Source organism: Carassius gibelio, chromosome B8 (genome assembly GCF_023724105.1).
Source record: "Carassius gibelio isolate Cgi1373 ecotype wild population from Czech Republic chromosome B8, carGib1.2-hapl.c, whole genome shotgun sequence".
NCBI lineage: Eukaryota > Metazoa > Chordata > Actinopteri > Cypriniformes > Cyprinidae > Carassius > Carassius gibelio.
The window spans coordinates 15,874,886-15,893,084 of record NC_068403.1 but is presented as its reverse complement, the minus strand read 5'-3'; the positions used below and the strand labels follow the sequence as shown (position 1 = coordinate 15,893,084).

General features: G+C 36.2%; 2 protein-coding genes and 2 non-coding genes across 8 annotated transcripts in view; 3 read left to right on the top strand and 1 right to left on the bottom strand.

The window, feature by feature from the left end:
* LOC127963998 (glutamate receptor ionotropic, delta-2-like) overlaps positions 1 to 18,199 on the bottom strand; it is a 409,530-nt gene that overhangs the window by 160,227 nt on the left and 231,104 nt on the right. The window lies entirely within an intron of this gene.
* Positions 194 to 15,162, top strand: LOC127964002 (oxysterol-binding protein-related protein 9-like). 2 transcript variants are annotated; one of them, XM_052564141.1, is made up of 21 exons: positions 194 to 401; positions 3,254 to 3,349; positions 3,452 to 3,499; positions 4,030 to 4,059; positions 4,156 to 4,206; positions 4,748 to 4,786; positions 6,627 to 6,720; positions 6,931 to 7,035; positions 8,857 to 9,016; positions 9,375 to 9,481; positions 10,445 to 10,563; positions 10,640 to 10,725; positions 11,013 to 11,190; positions 11,294 to 11,378; positions 11,614 to 11,724; positions 11,807 to 11,870; positions 11,982 to 12,122; positions 12,281 to 12,359; positions 12,439 to 12,530; positions 13,254 to 13,389; positions 13,726 to 15,162. In XM_052564141.1, the coding sequence occupies exons 1-21, from the start codon at positions 378 to 380 to the stop codon at positions 13,798 to 13,800; spliced, it is 1,920 nt and encodes a 639-aa protein (XP_052420101.1). In that variant the 5' UTR covers positions 194 to 377; the 3' UTR covers positions 13,801 to 15,162. The 2 variants fall into 2 exon arrangements, with proteins under 2 accessions (XP_052420101.1, XP_052420100.1); XM_052564140.1 differs by lacking the exon at positions 194 to 401 and adding an exon at positions 1,867 to 2,176.
* On the top strand, positions 17,880 to 17,952 carry LOC127964278 (small nucleolar RNA SNORD74). Its single transcript, XR_008155018.1, has one exon. It is a non-coding gene; the product is annotated as a small nucleolar RNA SNORD74 (small nucleolar RNA).
* Positions 18,109 to 18,185, top strand: LOC127964283 (small nucleolar RNA SNORD75). Its single transcript, XR_008155023.1, has one exon. It is a non-coding gene; the product is annotated as a small nucleolar RNA SNORD75 (small nucleolar RNA).

The window sequence follows — 18,199 nt, the reverse complement described above, 5'->3', positions numbered from 1 at the left end:
CTGCTGACTAGTAACGGCATGTACCTACATACAGATTGTGTGCAGCTATCCGGTCACATGATCTCCAACAGCCAATCACAGCTCTGCTTATTCAGCTAGCCCCTCCTGTGCAGCGGGTGACAGATCCAATCACCGTACTGTATTTTGTTTCCTACAGTCTGTAAAGCTTATGCTACTTTTTCTTCTTCTTTTTTTCTTTTGAGGAAGTCTACTCTTCCTGGTCAAGTGTGGTTTAAAGAATGGCTCTGAATGAGCTGGAAAGTCAATAGGTATTTGTTCACCTTATCCCCTCCTCCTTTAGAGGGGAACTTACAGGAAAGGGTTTGCGAACTAATACTGAAAGTGTTTCTGTGAATGTGGGTCAGATTTGTGGAGGCATGTCCTGCACTGGCAAGAACAGAGTGAGTATCTTTGTTTTGCTGGGATTTACTAATGCGTTAAATCATGCTGTGTGTGTGAGTGTGGACAGGTAGGGGTGGGTGTGTGAGTGTGTGTGCATTGACAAAAGCAGGAAAGCATTTGCTTGCTCAAATAGAGAGGGCATGGGTCACACTTAAATGTGTAGTTACTTTTCTACTAACTTGAGATTTGCAGTCTCAGCCACATTGTGTGTGTGTAAGGTCTGTGCTAACATAATACAGCACATGACTTGGAGTCAGACCTTTGTGTTTGCCTTTCAAATGTGTCACTAGTGGGTTTGTCTCCTAAAAAGACACAACAATAGCCTATGCACCCCATGTAGGCCTAGTTGATTCATGCTGAAATATTCCCTGCAGTTGTTGGATGTTCAGATTTTCTGCTATGAGTCAGACTGAAAGAGTGAGTCAGTGGGAACAGCTTCCTGTCTGGACAATCTGTGTGTTCAGGTCAGGTGTGTGTCAACCATGTAGCTATCAGCGTGCCACAGCTTTCCTCTGCCAGGCACAGGATAATATATTTATGTAATGCTCTCTTGGGGGTTGCAAATGGTTGTTAAAAGGCATTTTGGCAATTTGTTCATGCCAAAATAGCAGATCTCAGGCCTGCCGGGAGGTGAGATGTTTATGGTGCCTGTAGGATATGACCAGGCATACTTAACTAGAGAATTGTGAGAAACATGTTTTTCAATAAAAGTGTATGTCAGATATATTAGCATCATATTAGCATCATGTTTCAAGTCCGTTTCTGAACTGCCCTCTGAGGTTATTTATGTGCTATTTGGGGGGGTATTTAAGAAATGTTCCATTCTTATTCTGTTTAAAATAGAATGAATAAAGTAAAGAATAGTTCCAATCCTGTTTGTATATTCACAGTTCTTGAACAAAAATTAAAAAAATGGTTTCTAATACTAGTTTAAAAGTAAAAAAAATAAAAAGTTGATTCTCATATTTATTTTTTGTTTTATAGTATTATTGTTAAAGATTGTTTTATTATAGAATTTTTATCATTGATTAAATTGAAAGATTCTGCATGATTTTTATTAGTACTATTGTTGTTACTTGTGTGTTTTTGTATAGTTTACATTTACTCATTTAGCTGACGCTTTTATCCAAAGCGACTTACAATTGCTTTATATGTCAGAGGTCGCACGCCTCTGGAGCAACTAGGGGTTAAGTGTGTTGCTCAGGGACACATTGGTGTCTCACAGTGGATTCAAACCCAGGTCTCTCCGACCAATGGCACGCGTCTTATCCACTGCGCCATCACCACCCCATTGATTGCTTCTTAAGTATTGAAACAATGCTATTAATGTTACCATGAATATTACCATTGCACATAAATAAAAAGGAAAAAGAAAATCCACCATAACAATCATACCTACTCAGATCCACAATACATTGTTAAATATCTTTTGAATAGATGTGTTGGTCACAAAGAAGAGCAGAGGTTGCATAACTGTTAGGATGCTAGTTTGCCAGAAACAACTTTAGTTTAATTTAAAGGCAGCAAAACTCTCATTAAATCTTTTATTGTGCGTCTACATGCATGTGTTCTCAGTAAACTCAATGAATCAAATGGTTTCATTCTGATATTCCACTTAACCTTTGATTCCGGGGTGGATTTGCTCTGCTCCTGCAGACTTTGACCTAGTTTTATAATGTTTACTGTTTTGACCGACAGTCAGCTGTCCATGGCTTTTCTTCATTTTCCCATGCAGTTCATTTCTGCCGATCTCCACCGCGATGTCTCTTATGAGGTCCGGCAAGATACAAAACTCGCGACAGTGACCCCCAGACCAGGGAGTACCTCTCTTATAAAGGCTGCTGCCAACATTGCCTGTGCTATCTAAACTTCACTCATCGAAACCACCTGGGCTAGCCGCTATTAGCTTTAGTATTTCTTCTGATAGTTTACCTAAGAGGTCTGGAATAACTTAAGGTTGTATTTGTGGTTATGCTATATAGAAGGAATCGTAGTTTGCCTTTCGTAAGGTTACAGTAATAACATTTAAACATCTTGATCTATTTATAAGTAAGCTGTTTTAATGTTTCAGAGAGTAATCACTTGTGTAATTTAACAAATTTGTGTGTGTTATGAGTTTAGGGAAGACATCACGTCTCCTAGGAGAAGTGTCATGACATAAAGCATGTGCTTTAAAAAGTAGTTATTTTATTTGTGTATAATAAATAAAATGAGCATACATTCTGTTGACAGTTTATTTAAAAAAAAAAAAATCTATTTTTTTTATTTAAAATGTACCCTATTTTTAAAATGTCTAATTTAGTACTTTGAGTAAGTAAAACTGAAATGAATCCATGAAAATTGTTGGTTAATTGTATGGTGTAATGATCAACATTAAAATCCAGGTCTGCATATATCAGTCATGACAAGTCTGTTGATCATATTTTCCGTTTCCCTTTTTCCAACCTATAATTGTTTGACTCCGTCACATAGAAAGGCTCAGAAATATTATGACACAAGATAGTGATCAGCTCACCTCATGTCCTAGAAACAAACACTATTTGATGCGTGTTTTTTTTTTTTTTGCTTTCTAGATTTCTAGTATCAGTAACTATCAATAACCAGTCACAAGGCTGTGCCCTTTATTCTACAGTTCAGTTCAGTGTCAGTCGCTCTCATGGTCCGATCTCTGTTTATGCCAGTTGTCTAATTGTGTGATTCAGTTAAAGCTGTTAGAGAGAAATGTGAACAGGCAAGGGGCAGTTCTTCTCAGTTCCTCTCGAAAGCAGAACGTGACTGAGCTTAGGACACCATGGAAGCTTTTATACGCTGTAGAAGGACTGAAACTGATCCCTGTCACTTTCACTTGCAGGAGGCAGAAACAGGATTCGTTCCCAGCGTTCATGACTTCGACAAGAAACTAGCTGAAGCTGATGCGTATTTGCAAATTTTGATCGACCAGTTAAAAGTAAGGGTTTTTCTTATCATAAGACCTCATCGTGACTCAAAAATGCCTTGTGTTTTGAGTTGACATTTTCCTCATACATTGCTTTCTTGTTGCATCCTATAGCTCTTCGATGAGAAGATTAAAGACTGCAAAGAAGATGAGTCACGCAGAGTAAGACATATTCATTTTTATTTGTCATCAGAGGTGCATTGTCTTTCAGAGTCTTCCTGCCAGGCGCAGTATATACTGTAGCAGAGACAGTTCACTTGTATTACAATAGCTGTGAGTAACAGGAACGCCCAATATAACATCTCTATTGAAGGACATCCCACCTTCCATTTAAAAGCCAGAGTAAATTCATGTCTGATCAAAATGTAGAGCTTTAATATGATATCATGCTTTAGCTGGCACGTTAAACTGTTACTTGTAGGTCGGTTAGCTGTCAAAAAATTAATATGTATAAGTATATTGTTATTGTTCAAATGCAGAGAAATTCTAAAGATATTTCACATACCAAATTCGGAGCCAGGATTTTACAGAGTCACATTTTATGGGAATGAAACTCATGAGACTGTCTCAGGCTTTCGTTTCTGCTTTTTGTAAGGTTTTTTTAAAGGTGCGTCTTTGTTTTTAATCCAAGAGCATTTCACAATTGTAACAGAAACTGTCCCTTTTCTTCTTCTTCATTGTCCTATTCACAGAAAATCGAGAACCTGAAGGACACGACTTGTGTAAGAGCGTCTGCACCTTCACCCTCTTAATGCATTTTGTATCTAATTTTGGTAGTGGAATGCATTTTCATTCGTTGTTTATTTTTATTTTTTTAGAGTATGGTAGAGTCCATCAAACACTGTATTGTACTACTACAGATTGCCAAGGTAAAACGCTTGTCTCTCAAGCTCAGAATGTGTATGCACCTGTGTTTTGTCTGCCCACTGTGTTAATATTTATGCGTCTTGTGTAACCCAACCTGTAATTTTCCATAACTCTGTTAATGTTTATTTTGGCCGACGTGAACATTCCAGCAGGTACCATGGTAACGGTTTGGAGAGGTGATTCTCCTACTTTAAGGCCATGTTCACACAGCAGCAGGATACGATTGTCAAGCTGGTTTTACAGTGCTAAGTATGGTTATGCTCACATTGACCTAAAAATGTTACCATGATTGGACTTGTTTATCAAAAAACATTGTATCGAGCTCCTGTAAGTTTTACTGTGAATGTGGACCTGTTAGTAAATACGGCCGACAATCCCAAACACTGACTGTGTGAACATAGCCTGAGAGATTGAGTAGGTTAAAATACCTTATTGCTTTAAATTAAAGCAGAGACATTTGCATATTTTTTTTTTTTTTGCTTACTCCCAACTGTGGAGTTGCCTTATTTCTCAATTTGTGTTTTCTTTTTTTAAAATTTGAAGGATCAAAGTAAAGAACAGCAACACGCAAACGGACTGATAGTAAGTCTTGACATTCCTTAGCAATGAACTAGTCCAAATCAGACAGTGCTACTGTTCTCTCTTCCACAGAAATCAAGTTCAGTAAAACTGAACCGAGATGTGCATGACCTTGATCGGAGGGCTCTGCCCACCATGTCTACATCTCTCTCATTTTTTCCTCTGCTTTTATTCTTTCATACACTACCTGTCGGGTAATTCTGGGCCTGTCCTTTCCTGTGGTCATGATTTGCAAAAAAATTAAACATCAATACTTCTTTCCGACATTGTGATTGAACCCAACTGCTTAAGCCCTGCAAATATAAAACACGCATACGTGCACGCAACATAATCATTGATTTTCCGTTGTCAAACATTCTATTGAACCATGTGGGACAAATGGATACAGATCTATGACAACCTGCCCAGAGGCTCTCATTGGGTCAATAACCATCAAGGCTAGTGCTGAAGTGACCTACAGTAATCATCAACTGCGTTTAATACTTCTCACAGACTGGTTTAGTTCAATATGGCTAAAAAAGCCAAATCTATAATTCATATATAATGTTTCTTGCACATTTATAGCAGATAAAAAAAAAATGCAAGGAGTATTTAGAGACTTTTACCAAATGTTGTATTCTCTGTTTTTGGAATCTGAGTTTCTTCCTTCTGAATCTGTGATTGCCATCTTTTTTCCCCTGACCTGAGTGTCTCTTGATTTAATCTCATTCTATTGATTATGTATTCACTGCAGAGCTTTAATTGCTCCAGTTGGCTTTTAATTAAGAACGGCAGCCTCTGTTGTGGTACAACGAACAACAAGTTCTTTTGCAGAAAAGCCCCTCCAAACTCACTCCACTCGCTCCCCTGCATGCCTCCCATCCCCCCCCCCCCCCCTCACTTCTGTACCCTGTGATGTCAATGTTTTACTGTGCATGCTGGGTAGAGATTATTTATCTTTCTGTCTATTTGGTGTTTGATACACATGTTGATCTTGTCTTCATAATAGCCTTGTGTCTGAGTCTGTGCCGACTGACAGATGCTTAGTGTTTGATAACAGTAAGGCAGAGATTGACTCAGTGATTTTTGCACATTGAGTTGATTCAGTGTGAAGGACATGGTCCACAGCTGTTAGGTTACTCATTTGGACACAGTGTATTATAAAGCATCATTGACTATTTCTGTGTCTCTGTGTGGAAAGAATCTGGACACGTAAAATGGTTAAAGTCAACACAAGTGGTAACTCATGTAACTTGCATAACATGACTTCTTATTGACACATGACATCAATTTAATGCAGCCTCACTGAATAAACTTACTAGTGTTAATTTCATGATTTCATGTTGTCTTTAACAATAAATAACTATACTATATACTGCTGTATATACATGTTAAATATACACAATACAAACACATATATTATGTAAACAAAAACTTATATTTTAAAAACTTCTAACTTATAAATGGATATTAAAAATTTTTTCAGTACCTTAAAGGGATAGTTCAGCATTCACTTCATTTAATCTCCTTTGTGCTGTTCAAAATCAGTGTGGAAAAATGTATCCAGGCCACTCTAAAATGAAAGTTCATTATACTTTCAAAGAATGCCCAATAGAAGTAAAAAGTCATACAGGTTTAGAACAACATTAGTGTAAGTGAATGATCCCCAAATAGTCATAATTAGATGAGCCATCCCTTTAAACAGTTCTGTTCACTGAATATCACAAGTCCTTGTTTCCCCTCGGGATTTCTGTGATAGTTGGGTTGTGCATTGAGACTGTGTAAATCTCCTATGAGAGGGTGTATTTATAACGTGTTTTGCTGTGAGAGCTGTGTTTTGTATCATGTCTGTGGTTCTCTGCAGAGCACCATAAACCCAGTGGATGGGGTATTCCAGCCTACCCCTCTCAACACCTCTGTAGTCAGTGCCATGCCAACGCAGACCACTCTACCCACAGGTGAGCTGTCTTTCTCTTTCTCCAGCTTATTCCTTAATAATGATGTGCATGTGTGTGTGTGTGTGTGTGTGTGTATATAAAATGCATATTTTGAAGGCTTCTTGGCTTTGGTAGTTTGGATTTGGAAACTCAAAGGTTAGATTTGGTTTGCAAATGTTGTGTGCGTTTATAAGGGCCATGGGCATATGAAGGGTGTGTGTTCATCTGTAGATGGAGCTCAGGTGTGTAAAACGGAACAGAGGCCTTCTTCTTTACCCGTGGGCCCTGTTGTTACGGTGATGGGCAGCCTTCAGACCCCCACTCCCAACAGCACAGGTACGAACCAACAATGAGACAGCCATCAAAGTAAACACATTCAATCTGATTTCAAAGTGTATATGTATATATATAAAATTCTATTATAAGTGTAAATAACATTTTATAATAAATATTATTTTATAATTAATTACTTGTTTTTTATCTTATGTTTTCTTGTTTAACTTTATACTTACATATTTGCATCAAATTTAAATGTGTGTGTATATACAAATATATATATATATATATATTTTTTTTATGAGTTCGAACAAATTAATCCATATTAAACTGTTACACGTGTGTGTGTGTGTGTGTGTGTGTGTGTGTGTAAAATGTTACATTTTAAATCAGTTTTAACATGGATTCATATTTTTCTATTTTTTTTTTTATTTTACATTTTTATTCGATCATATGTGAGCAAGTTTTGTATTTGTATTTATTATATTCATGCAGATGTTATATTTTAATCAGCGAATTCCCATTAGATTTAATCTGATCTTAGAATGAAGCTAAACTGTTTTTGGAAGAAAACATTGTATTTATGATAAAGTAAACTTTCGACTCATTCAACTGATGCCACTCTTTAACGTGAGCAGAAGCAGTATTTCCGTAGTATTCCGCTGCAGTGGCGATGCAGGCAGAGCTGTTCTCTCTGCAGTCAGTCTGTTTTCTCCTGACTGTCATTAGTGCTGGATACAGGGACTCAAAGAGCCCAGCTTCTGCTGAGGCAGAGCAGGAAGAGCTGAGCTCAGCAAAAACACAGCCGATCGGTAGCACTCTGGACAGCAGTGCAGGAAACTACGCATAAAACACAGTCAAGAGCTGACAAGTGCAGACTGCGAATCAGGGTTTTCCATTTATATTCATGCTGAAAGTGCTTGCGTTGTAGGCAGGGCTGATTTAATTGGACATCTTGGTCCTTTCAACACAACCAAACATATAATTTATTGTGCTGACAGCATCAGTAATGTGCATACTTTTTCATTTTCTGTTTTGTCTTTACATATCTGAATTACAATTGTGTAATAATTCTAGCATTTTTAAAAATGTTAATGTCCTTAATTGATAAGATAAAACTAGAAAATGTTTTTATATCATTACATTTTAAATAAACATGAAAAATGATTTTTTTCATTGCTATAAAGTAAAAAAAATAATACTAAAATACTAGTGTTTTTAAAGATCTTTTAATTTTTTTTATAGTAGTTGTAATAAAATACAAATAAAGGAAAATAAGGCAAAAAAGAAAATCTACTTTTGTTTTTTACATTTCAAATTAAAATGTATAGAATAAAAAAAGATTTTCACTAATATTTAAATTGTCATTCATATAAATATTCGTAATTCCAAAATAATACAAATTTTCAATGTTTTTTTATGTTAGGATGATTTCCTCAATTACGCTAATAATAAAATAAATTAAAATGATAGAAAATCTAATAAAACATGATTTTTAATTGAATACATTAGTTTCGTCAATAATGTCAAGTATTACATAAATAATACTTTATTATATAAAGACATTTTTCATTGAATAATGTTAATATGTCAAATATAACCAAATGTTTTTGCACTTTTTTTCAATCAGAGCTTTTGCTCATGAAATCAGCGTTGTACGTAGTGTAGTTTATTACCAAGCATGCAGATGAACTTTCCAGTCATTTATTTGAAGCCCATATGCTAGCCACTTATGCAAAAACACAAAACCTCAACCTATTTCTGAACTACAATGATTTCCGGCCATGGAATTGATTAAATGAGTGTGGTTAGTCATAGTTCCTCAGCACACTTGCATTTCTTTTCACATTTATTAGTTTAATTTTCTTCCTGTGGTTTTAGGGAGTGGTCCCTCGGCTCCCAGCAGCAGCGTGACTTCACCCAGTCACATGAACGTACCACCCCACACTGTCCCTGACTTCTCCTATTCCAGCAGTGAAGACGAGTTTTATGATGCTGATGAGTTTTATAACAGCAGCACCTCGCCGAAACACTGCATAGAGTGAGTTCAACACACACACCACACTGAAACACAGAATAGTGTAAGTAATGTACAGAAACACACACATAAAACCTTCTATATAATTAAAAACTCACTGAAGTACTGCTGCACAAGTCAATTATAGTAACATCACCTGCCCACATGCACATTAACTACCACTGCATAATCTGAAAACAGTAAGTACTGCTTTGAGATAAACACACTCCCACGCACTATTTACGGCAAACAAAAAGAAACACACACTGACCTAATTAAAACAGTGTATGGACTCACATACACACACAAACTCTATCTGCCATTGCCACACACTGTAATTTATTCTGGAATAAGCTGACTTGATGTTCTTGTGTATCTGCAGTTCGAACAGAACCGCTGATGTGAACAGTGAAGACAGCACAGCCCTGAAACGGCCAGACACCAACGAATCAATCAACTCCTCCATGTCGAACGGCACCACTGATGCAGGTACACAACACAACACACACGTCCCTCACGTTTAAGGTTCTCAAAATGAATCAGAGCAAATGCTGTGTTTGTGTTGTGTCTTCTTTCTTGGTGCTTGTGTTGAAAGTAAAGTGTGTGGTTTTATATATATATATATATATATATATATATATATATATATATATATATATATATATATATATATATATATATATATATTTAGAATTTAACAAACTTACCAGTTTTAACACCAACACACTCGACATGTCTTTAGTATAATTAAGATGAATTAGACTACTTAATGTTTATTATAATAAATATTTATTAACAATAATTAAGATGTTTTTGAAAAAAGTCTTTAATGTTCACCAATGTTGCATTTTTTTGAAATACAGTAAAGGCAGTAATATTTTGAAATATTGCTACTAATTAACAATAACTGCTTTCTGTTTTAATATTAATATATTGTGATGTAAATAAATGTCATTTATTATTTTGATGGCAAAACTGAAATATGATTTGGTGCGTTGGTTCTTATCAATGATTTAGAACAATTTGAAAAGTTTTTATGCTTAATATTTTCTTTTAAAAGGTGATTTATTTCAGGATTCTTTGATAGAAAGTTTATTATAACAGCATTTATTTAAAAAATATTTTTTGTAATATAAGTTATTTAATTGTAATTGTTTACTGTCACTTTTAAACAATTTGCATCCTTAGTGAATAAAATATACTTTTTAATCATATGCATAAAGAAACTACAGTTTTCACAAAAATATTAAGCAGCAAAAACTGATTTAAATCATAATAAGAAATATTCCTTGAGCCCCAGATCACAATATTACTGATGTTTACTATATTTTTGATTTTTGAATCTTGGTGAGCATAAAAATATTCTTTCAAAAACATTTAAATTAAACTTTTGGCCAGCAATGTGTGCACATGTTTGATTTATGTTCAGTGTTTGCTGTGTGTTTTTCTCAGATCAGTTTGACAGTCATGATGAGAGAGATGATGACCCTGAGGGTGAATCTGTGGAAGAACACAAAAGTGTCATCATGCATCTGCTGTCTCAAGTGCGACTGGGCATGGATCTCACCAAGGTAAGCACAAACAACCTTCTCTTATTTTTATTATACTATTATTTCCACCTTTTAATCCATCTTCGTTCATCCTCAGGTCGTCTTGCCGACGTTTATCTTGGAGCGGAGGTCTTTGCTGGAAATGTATGCAGATTTCTTTGCACACCCAGATTTGTTTGTAAGGTAATGCACATCCTGTCTGTTTTATAGATCTCACAGCTGTTCTACCATATGTGCTTATCATTCTTATGTCTGGTTACAGCAATGCTACTAACATGGCTACATTTTTATGCTCTTTCCAATGTACTGTCTAATTGGTTCCAAAGTTGGAACCAAATGCGCAGAGGAAATAATTAACCATGTCCTTTCAGAATATCTTTGCTCTCTGAAATAGAAGAATGATTCGTTCTAGCAAGCTGATTTGTTCAAGTATTTTGTTTTAATGAACTCATGATTGGCACATTTTGCAGTATTGCAGAGCAGCAGGATCCAAGGGACCGCATGGTGCATGTGGTAAAGTGGTACCTCTCAGCCTTTCACGCTGGTCGGAAAGGATCTGTGGCCAAGAAGCCCTACAACCCCATTCTGGGCGAGGTGTTCTTCTGTCACTGGGACTTGCCTTCCGAAACAGAGGATCCTGCTGCTTCTGTGAGTGTGTTTGAAGGTGTAAAAACCAATGTTTGCAGCGTCTTAACAGATTTTATCTGTTGTCACGGTTTTCTTCTCCCTCGCTTACTGTTTGTCTTTCTAGGAGTCTCTATCAGACGGGCCAGTGCCGTGGAGTAGCAAAAACAGTGTGTCGTTTGTGGCAGAGCAGGTTTCTCACCACCCTCCTAGTAAGTGCTGAACTAATTACCGACTTCATCTCTAACTAATCATATCATAGCCACTAGTACCAGAATTTACAAGTTACCAGAAATGACCTGGTTCTGAAAAGTAAAACAAAAACAATGATCTGTTTAATTAGTAACTTGTTTATTAAACTCGTTTAAATTTGATAATGTTAATGCGATGATCTGTTGTGGTTTTTGGGTAAATGGACATTTTCCAACACCTTTGTTCTTTTTACAGTATCTGCATTTTATGCTGAGTGTTTCAGCAAAAAAATCCAGTTCAACGCTCACATCTGGACGAAATCAAAGTTCCTTGGAATGTCAATTGGTGTCCATAATATTGGTCAAGGTAGTCAAGGACGGTGTTAAGTAGTGATTAATACACATTAGTGCTATTGCAGTGCTGAACAGTCCTCTTCTGTTTCCCATAGGTTGTGTGTCTTGTCTTGAATATGATGAACATTATATTCTTACTTTTCCCAATGGCTATGGAAGGTAAGCATTGTTCTATTTGATCAATTTATGACACTGTTGTATTTTAGATTTTTTGATTTCTAGAGGGGGAAGTGGGCAGAGCATCTCATCCATCTGACTGTGCTCCAATAGATCAATCCTCACTGTGCCATGGGTAGAGCTGGGTGGAGAGTGCAATATTTCCTGTTCCAAAACTGGCTACAGTGCCAATATAGTTTTCCACACCAAACCATTCTACGGAGGAAAGAAGCACAGAATAACTGCTGAGATATTGTAAGTCAAAGGGGAACGTCCCAATAATTTAAATTTACAATTCCGCTGCTGTCATGGTTTCTTTAGTTGCTACTATAAATTCAAAATTAAAATACATTTGTATGCAAATGCATTAAGCTTATTGTCATGTTAATTGGACATATTGCAATTTTTCTTAGTGCTCCCAATGATAAGAAGTCATTCTACTCCATAGAGGGAGAGTGGAATGGTGTCATGTATTCAAAACTGGCTACCGGGGTAAGTTTGAAGCCTAGAAAACAAGCAAAGGAAGTCCCTTAGAGAAAAAAATCAAATGACATATTTGTTTTCCGCCCAGGAAAATGCAGTATTCATTGACACAAAGAAAATGGGCATCATTAAGAAGAAAGTGCGGAAATTGGAGGATCAGTTGGAGTATGAATCCAGAAGGTGTGTGGGTCTGACAAGTTTTTTTCTCTAAAACAGGATTTGCCACAACGCAAAACGACTCCAAAGTCCATTTTCTCTTAAGCTATAGTGCAGAGGCACACACTTTTTAATCTTGGGCTTGACTCTTGACACAAGTCATGGGAAACCATCCTAAAAGCCCCATTTGAATTTTGTGTAATCCCTCAGGTTCTTAAATCTAGTTTGTCCAACCGAATGAGGTTTCTTTTTTTCACCCGCTCAATCTGGGAAGGTTTGGAAAGTGATCCACATTGAAAATCTGCAGTTGAAATTTCCATTGAATCTGTATATAAACAGTTTTAAAAAACTGTTTATAAAAAAAGTTTTATGCCTTTTTTTATTACATTATTTATAAATAAAATTAAATATATTAGGTTCTCTAAGAGGGTCTTGCTTCCATTATGGTTCAAGGGTCACACTGAAATTGTAAATTTGCTGAAATTTAACATTTTTCAATTTAACTTTATACACAAATATTTATGTTAATATAATTTTTTTTATGGAAAAAAGCATTTTGAATAGTTGACTTTTATAAGAGTTTTTTCTTTAGTTTGCACCTGATTTATTTGCTGATCTTCAAAAGGCTTGGTTATTTTTGTGGAGGCTCCTCTGGGGGCGCGCTGTAGTGATGGTTTTTTTTCTGCTTGGGTACCTCTGTGAGATGATCTGATGCAGACTGCTGTTATTTCTCTGTCTGGCTGTCAGTTTGTGGAAGGACGTGACCGTGAACCTGAAACTGGCGGACATTGATGCTGCGACGGAAGCCAAACACAGGCTGGAGGAGAAACAGAGGGCGGAGGCCAGAGAAAGGAAGGAGAAGGAAATGCAATGGGAGACGAGAGTGAGTGTGCTTATGTACTCGCACATGTGGAGGGGAAATGTGCTGTGAGAAATAACGAGATTGAAATATGACTGATAAATCGTCCTTAATTGGTTCCTGATGCTTAAAAGCAGCATGTTTTTTAACTGAATGTTACCCATGATGCACATAGCTGGATTTTTAAAATGCCCGACAGTGCTCATGTTGAATTCAGAATATGAGAACATACATACATTTTATGTAAAACCCCTTTGACTGATCATCTTGATTGAGAGATTCACATGAATCTGATCAAATTATCCATATTCATTTCCAAACAATGTTTATTTAAAGAGAGATTTGTTTGTTTCCCTGCAGCTGTTTCATGAGGATGGTGAATGCTGGGTCTACGACAAGCCCCTTCTAAAGCGACTAGCATCGCAACGACACTGAGGCCGTCTCCAAAACAGCAGAGTCTAGAAAAGAGAACTCTCTTGCAAACCACTTTTCTTATTCAGCCTTGGAATGACTGACGAATGAACCCTTATAGCTTTGCATTTTCAAAGTTTGAACGAATGATAAGAAAACACAAACTTAATCTATACAAATAAAAAACCTCCCTGCTCACTAGTTCAACACTTCCAGCTCTCTATCACCCTTTGAGGAAGAAAACACACCACGGACACACAGAAGACGTGATCAGAAGCCCTCACAAATCAAACAAGCGCGCTCGTCTCTGCAGAAGAAGAATGATCCCAGCGGACGTCTCTCTCTCTTTCTCCCACTCCAGAGGGGTTTTTATCGAACAAACTCTGAAAACTACAGCGTTCTGTATCTCAGGGAAGCAGCGGACTGAGGATTGAAAGCTGTATCTTAATGTTCGAAAAGCCTTAACGGTGGAACCACACAGTAAAGAAAATGAGAACTTGGTTCACATCCTGCTAGCTATATATATAAGATATGATATATTCTTGTTTTCCTTTTATCTTCTTTCTCTAGGGCAATAGTAACTGTTTGAATATACGTTGTGTACGGCAGCCATTCCCTTTATGTTCCACTTCATCATCAGCCTTTCATGCTACAAAAGCCACAATAAGAAAATGTACCATTTACATTACATGGGCTAAAATTTGAAACAACTTTGCCATGGTTGTAATCCATTCCAATTTGTTTGTTTTTTTGTTAGGCTTTTTTTTTGAGAGGGGAGACTGTATTTTTTATAGAATGCTGCTTGAGTGTCCACACAATTTATCAACTTAGCATAAAGTTGGACTGTCCAGTAGGAAATCGCAACAGTGCACAATAAAACCATTTGACAAATCTGTGCTTATCCTGCTGAGGTTGAGCAACGTTATCACAAATGTCCCTACAATCTCACCTTCTGTGAGATGTCACATTGTAATTCAAATACAGTAAATATAGGTTTCATATAGTCATGCATCAGAAAGATCTGATCCTCTTTCTTGAAGGTAGAAGTCTGTAGATGCATGGAGTCACTCAGGTCAGTGTTTTCTCCTGGAATGACGTCTATACATTGTGTAACATAATCAACAAGTAAAATCTAATTGTATGATCCTTTTTTTCTGAGATGCAATTAGAGCAAAACTGGCAAAACAATATTACTGCTATAGTTTAAAGAAAGCCACTTGCTCTTAATATTCTGTAATAAATTGGAGGCCTTATGAAGTAAAGGTTACTTTCGCCTAGTATTGCTTTTCAGAAGCAATCCCAAACAATTTTTTCATTGCTTGACAACAGTTGATTGTACCAGATTTCCATGTATCAAAATATAATATTAAATCTCAGTGAGACCAATTTGTGTGAATGCATTTCTTGTTACAGACATCCTGTGTTATATGATGCTGTTGTTCATTTTATTTGATCTACAGGGATTTGCAGCATTTTGATTTCCAAAGTAATGGAAATTACTTTTAAAAGCACAGTTAAGGTGTTTTTTCCTAGTTATGTTTTCTTTATCTAGTTACTAGAAATAAGTGTTTAAATATGTAGTATTCAGAAATGACGAATTACTAGAAAAATCATGAAACGTGGTTATTATTTGGTCAAATGTGGAGGAAACTTCAAGTGATGTATAGAGAGAGTATACATATTTCAGTTATTTCACATTAACTCAATTAAAATAAATACCGAGCGATATTTTATATTTGCGCATATAATGTACTGAAACCACTTTATGACTTTACTAGGTGCATTAAGGAACATGAACAAGCCATTTAGTGCACTCCTTTCACCAGGGCCGTGCAGAGACCTTTGGAGGGGCAGGTGCTCAAAGTATAAACGGGGCACATGGAACAAGGTTTTAAATGGCGCTGTTCAAAATATCAATACAGCTATATATTGTGATGCATTCCTTGCGGATTCACGTATCGATATGGATGGTTATGTATTGATACAGCAGCAAATGTTTTGAAGCAAAGAAACAATAGAGAAGACAATTTTAAGTTTAAAATAATAACAGCTCTGGGATTAGAAACTGAAATGTCTTAAATTGTCCCAACCTGATGGCTTTTTCTTCTCTGTTTCAGCATTAATCTATTATTTTAACCATCACTACTACTCTTGTACCTAATCAATAAGTCCACCTTAAATATTGATACAAAACATAAAAAACTGATCCACTGGAATATAGTGATTAATATTATTATTACTGTTGTAGTTATTATTGTCTAAAATTGAACACCTTTGCAACGTAAACAAATGACAGGCTACATTTGTTATTCATATCCTTCACACTGCACTTTTATGTCAGGTATATCATGCATTTTTTTATTGACACTGATATTTTTACATTTATTTCCAGAGAGATATTATTGAGTTTAAAGGCTAAAGTGGTCTTGCTGTTGTAAACACTGTTGCTATTGTAGAAAAAAAAAATATTTGCGTCACATTTAAAATATAATTATATAATTAATTCCTGAATTTTTATAATGATAATTCAGAGAATGAGAAAATCTGAATAATCCTTACCAGTGTTGTGATAATTATTTTTAAGGCACTCAACGTGTTAAAAAATAAATAAGTACTATAATATAATAAAAGTTTAGTCAAATAACATAAAAAAGACCAGACCCATCGATGCCTGTGAAACCTTTCTCCCTCAAACAGCACGCTAGTGTTACTACTACAGGCTAAACACAGCAACTTATCTGCATGTTCTCACATCATATCGTTCTTGTAAAATAATAATAAGTAAATAAACATCAAATTCACTTAGCTGAGAATGAAACACCACTTACCAGCTGCCACGGTTCTGAAAATACAATTAAAAATGCGCGTGCGGCCTGAATAATTTTCCCGGTCAGGTGAAAGGTCATCATATTGGTCATTTATTAACGACTAAATTATTATTAATAAATTGTAATATTATTATGATTGGGCGTTGGCAGGCATTCACAAAAGGGTATGGTATTACAAAAAAAATTCGAGGAAATTTTGCTTTGACAAAAGGGCACTTTTGGGGCAAAGGAGCAGGTGCTCAAGTGAACCGGTTCTTTCGGACAATTCGATCAAATAAACCATTTGAAAAAAAAAACGGTTCACCGGTTCTTTTGCGCTCGATGTAATGTCATTAGCGATGACTGCCCTTAATTCAAGCCTTCAGTTTACCCGCGCTTAAAACATAAGCACATAATCAGTTCAGAATCAATCACCAAAAGAATCAGTTCGGTTCAGACGAGCTGTGAGTCAGTCTGCTTCACACTGAATTACACATGCGCAGTATCATCAGCTCCTCGGTTCAGAAACGGTTCTCAATGAGCGCTTGAGAACTCCTGACCTGATATTTAGATATACTATTCTTCAATAAATATATTTGTTTGACAGGGAAGCAGTGCGCAAACAGGAATATATATTATTTAAATAAAAAAAAAAACACCCCAGAAAAAAGGGCACTTTCTCTCCAGGAATAAAAAGGGCAGGTGCTCAAGCCCCCTTTGATGTCTATGTGTGCACGTGCCTGCCTTTCACATTATTAGACTGTTTAAATCACTATCTATGGTTTAAATATGTACGTTAAACGTGCTGTTGATATCACTAAACGTAAAAGGCACCACTGCGCCACCTGGTGTCATTAAAGTGCATTAATATAAACTGAGGAGTTTCCCAGAAACCATTGCGGTGAAACAGTATAAAAAGCAAAGCGACGCGTTTGTTCGGTCTCATTCTCCTGCGGCACACAAAGTATAGAGCAGGTAATCTACTGATTTGATTTTTTTTAAAGTAACTTTTGTAATGTGGGGTATTATTTTATATTTTCGATGTTTGTGGCGCAGCTGAAGAAAGGTTTATTCTAATTTTGTTTTAAATTTGTTTTTGTAAGGAGTTTATACGAATTGCGGGCCACGTGTTAAAGGCCTCGAATAAGCTTTAAAATAATTAAACTGCCTTTTCGGCTATGCTTCAAATAAGTTTAAGTGTTAGATTTTAATGCAATTACTACAAAAAAAAAATAATTTAACGCTTAATTCAACTTTATTCCGCGTGGTTTGGAAGCAAGGTATTACCTCATGTTAGCATGCGTGATGATACATGATGTTGGTAGGGACATCTGAGAATACTTGATGAGAACCAACATCTCTGACATGCGTAACTGCTCTGCGTGCAATCTTGCTGTATTTTACGTGCAAAGCCTAAGTTTTCTTTATTTTCCCCACCTCCAGGTCCATTATCCTGAGGACTAATAAACGCGGAGTCAGTTGGTATGTACACCAAGTTTATTAGCCTATTCTTGATGGTTGGTTTTGCTTATGATGACTAAAAACGTATAAGAGTAGTGGACAGGAGTGGTTTCTGAGAATTTTATTTTTTACACTGAAGCATTGTGAGTTTTAAT

What these genes read in the sequence shown, in the direction of transcription:
- LOC127964002 (XM_052564140.1), top strand. Translation starts at nt 2,078, where the DNA reads ATGTTTACTGTTTTGACCGACAGTCAGCTGTCCATGGCTTTTCTTCAT. An exon ending in AACACGCAAACGGACTGATA is followed by an intron (nt 4,787 to 6,626) that starts GTAAGTCTTGAC and finishes GGTTCTCTGCAG; the next exon opens with AGCACCATAAACCCAGTGGA. An exon ending in CACCCAGATTTGTTTGTAAG is followed by an intron (nt 10,726 to 11,012) that starts GTAATGCACATC and finishes CACATTTTGCAG; the next exon opens with TATTGCAGAGCAGCAGGATC.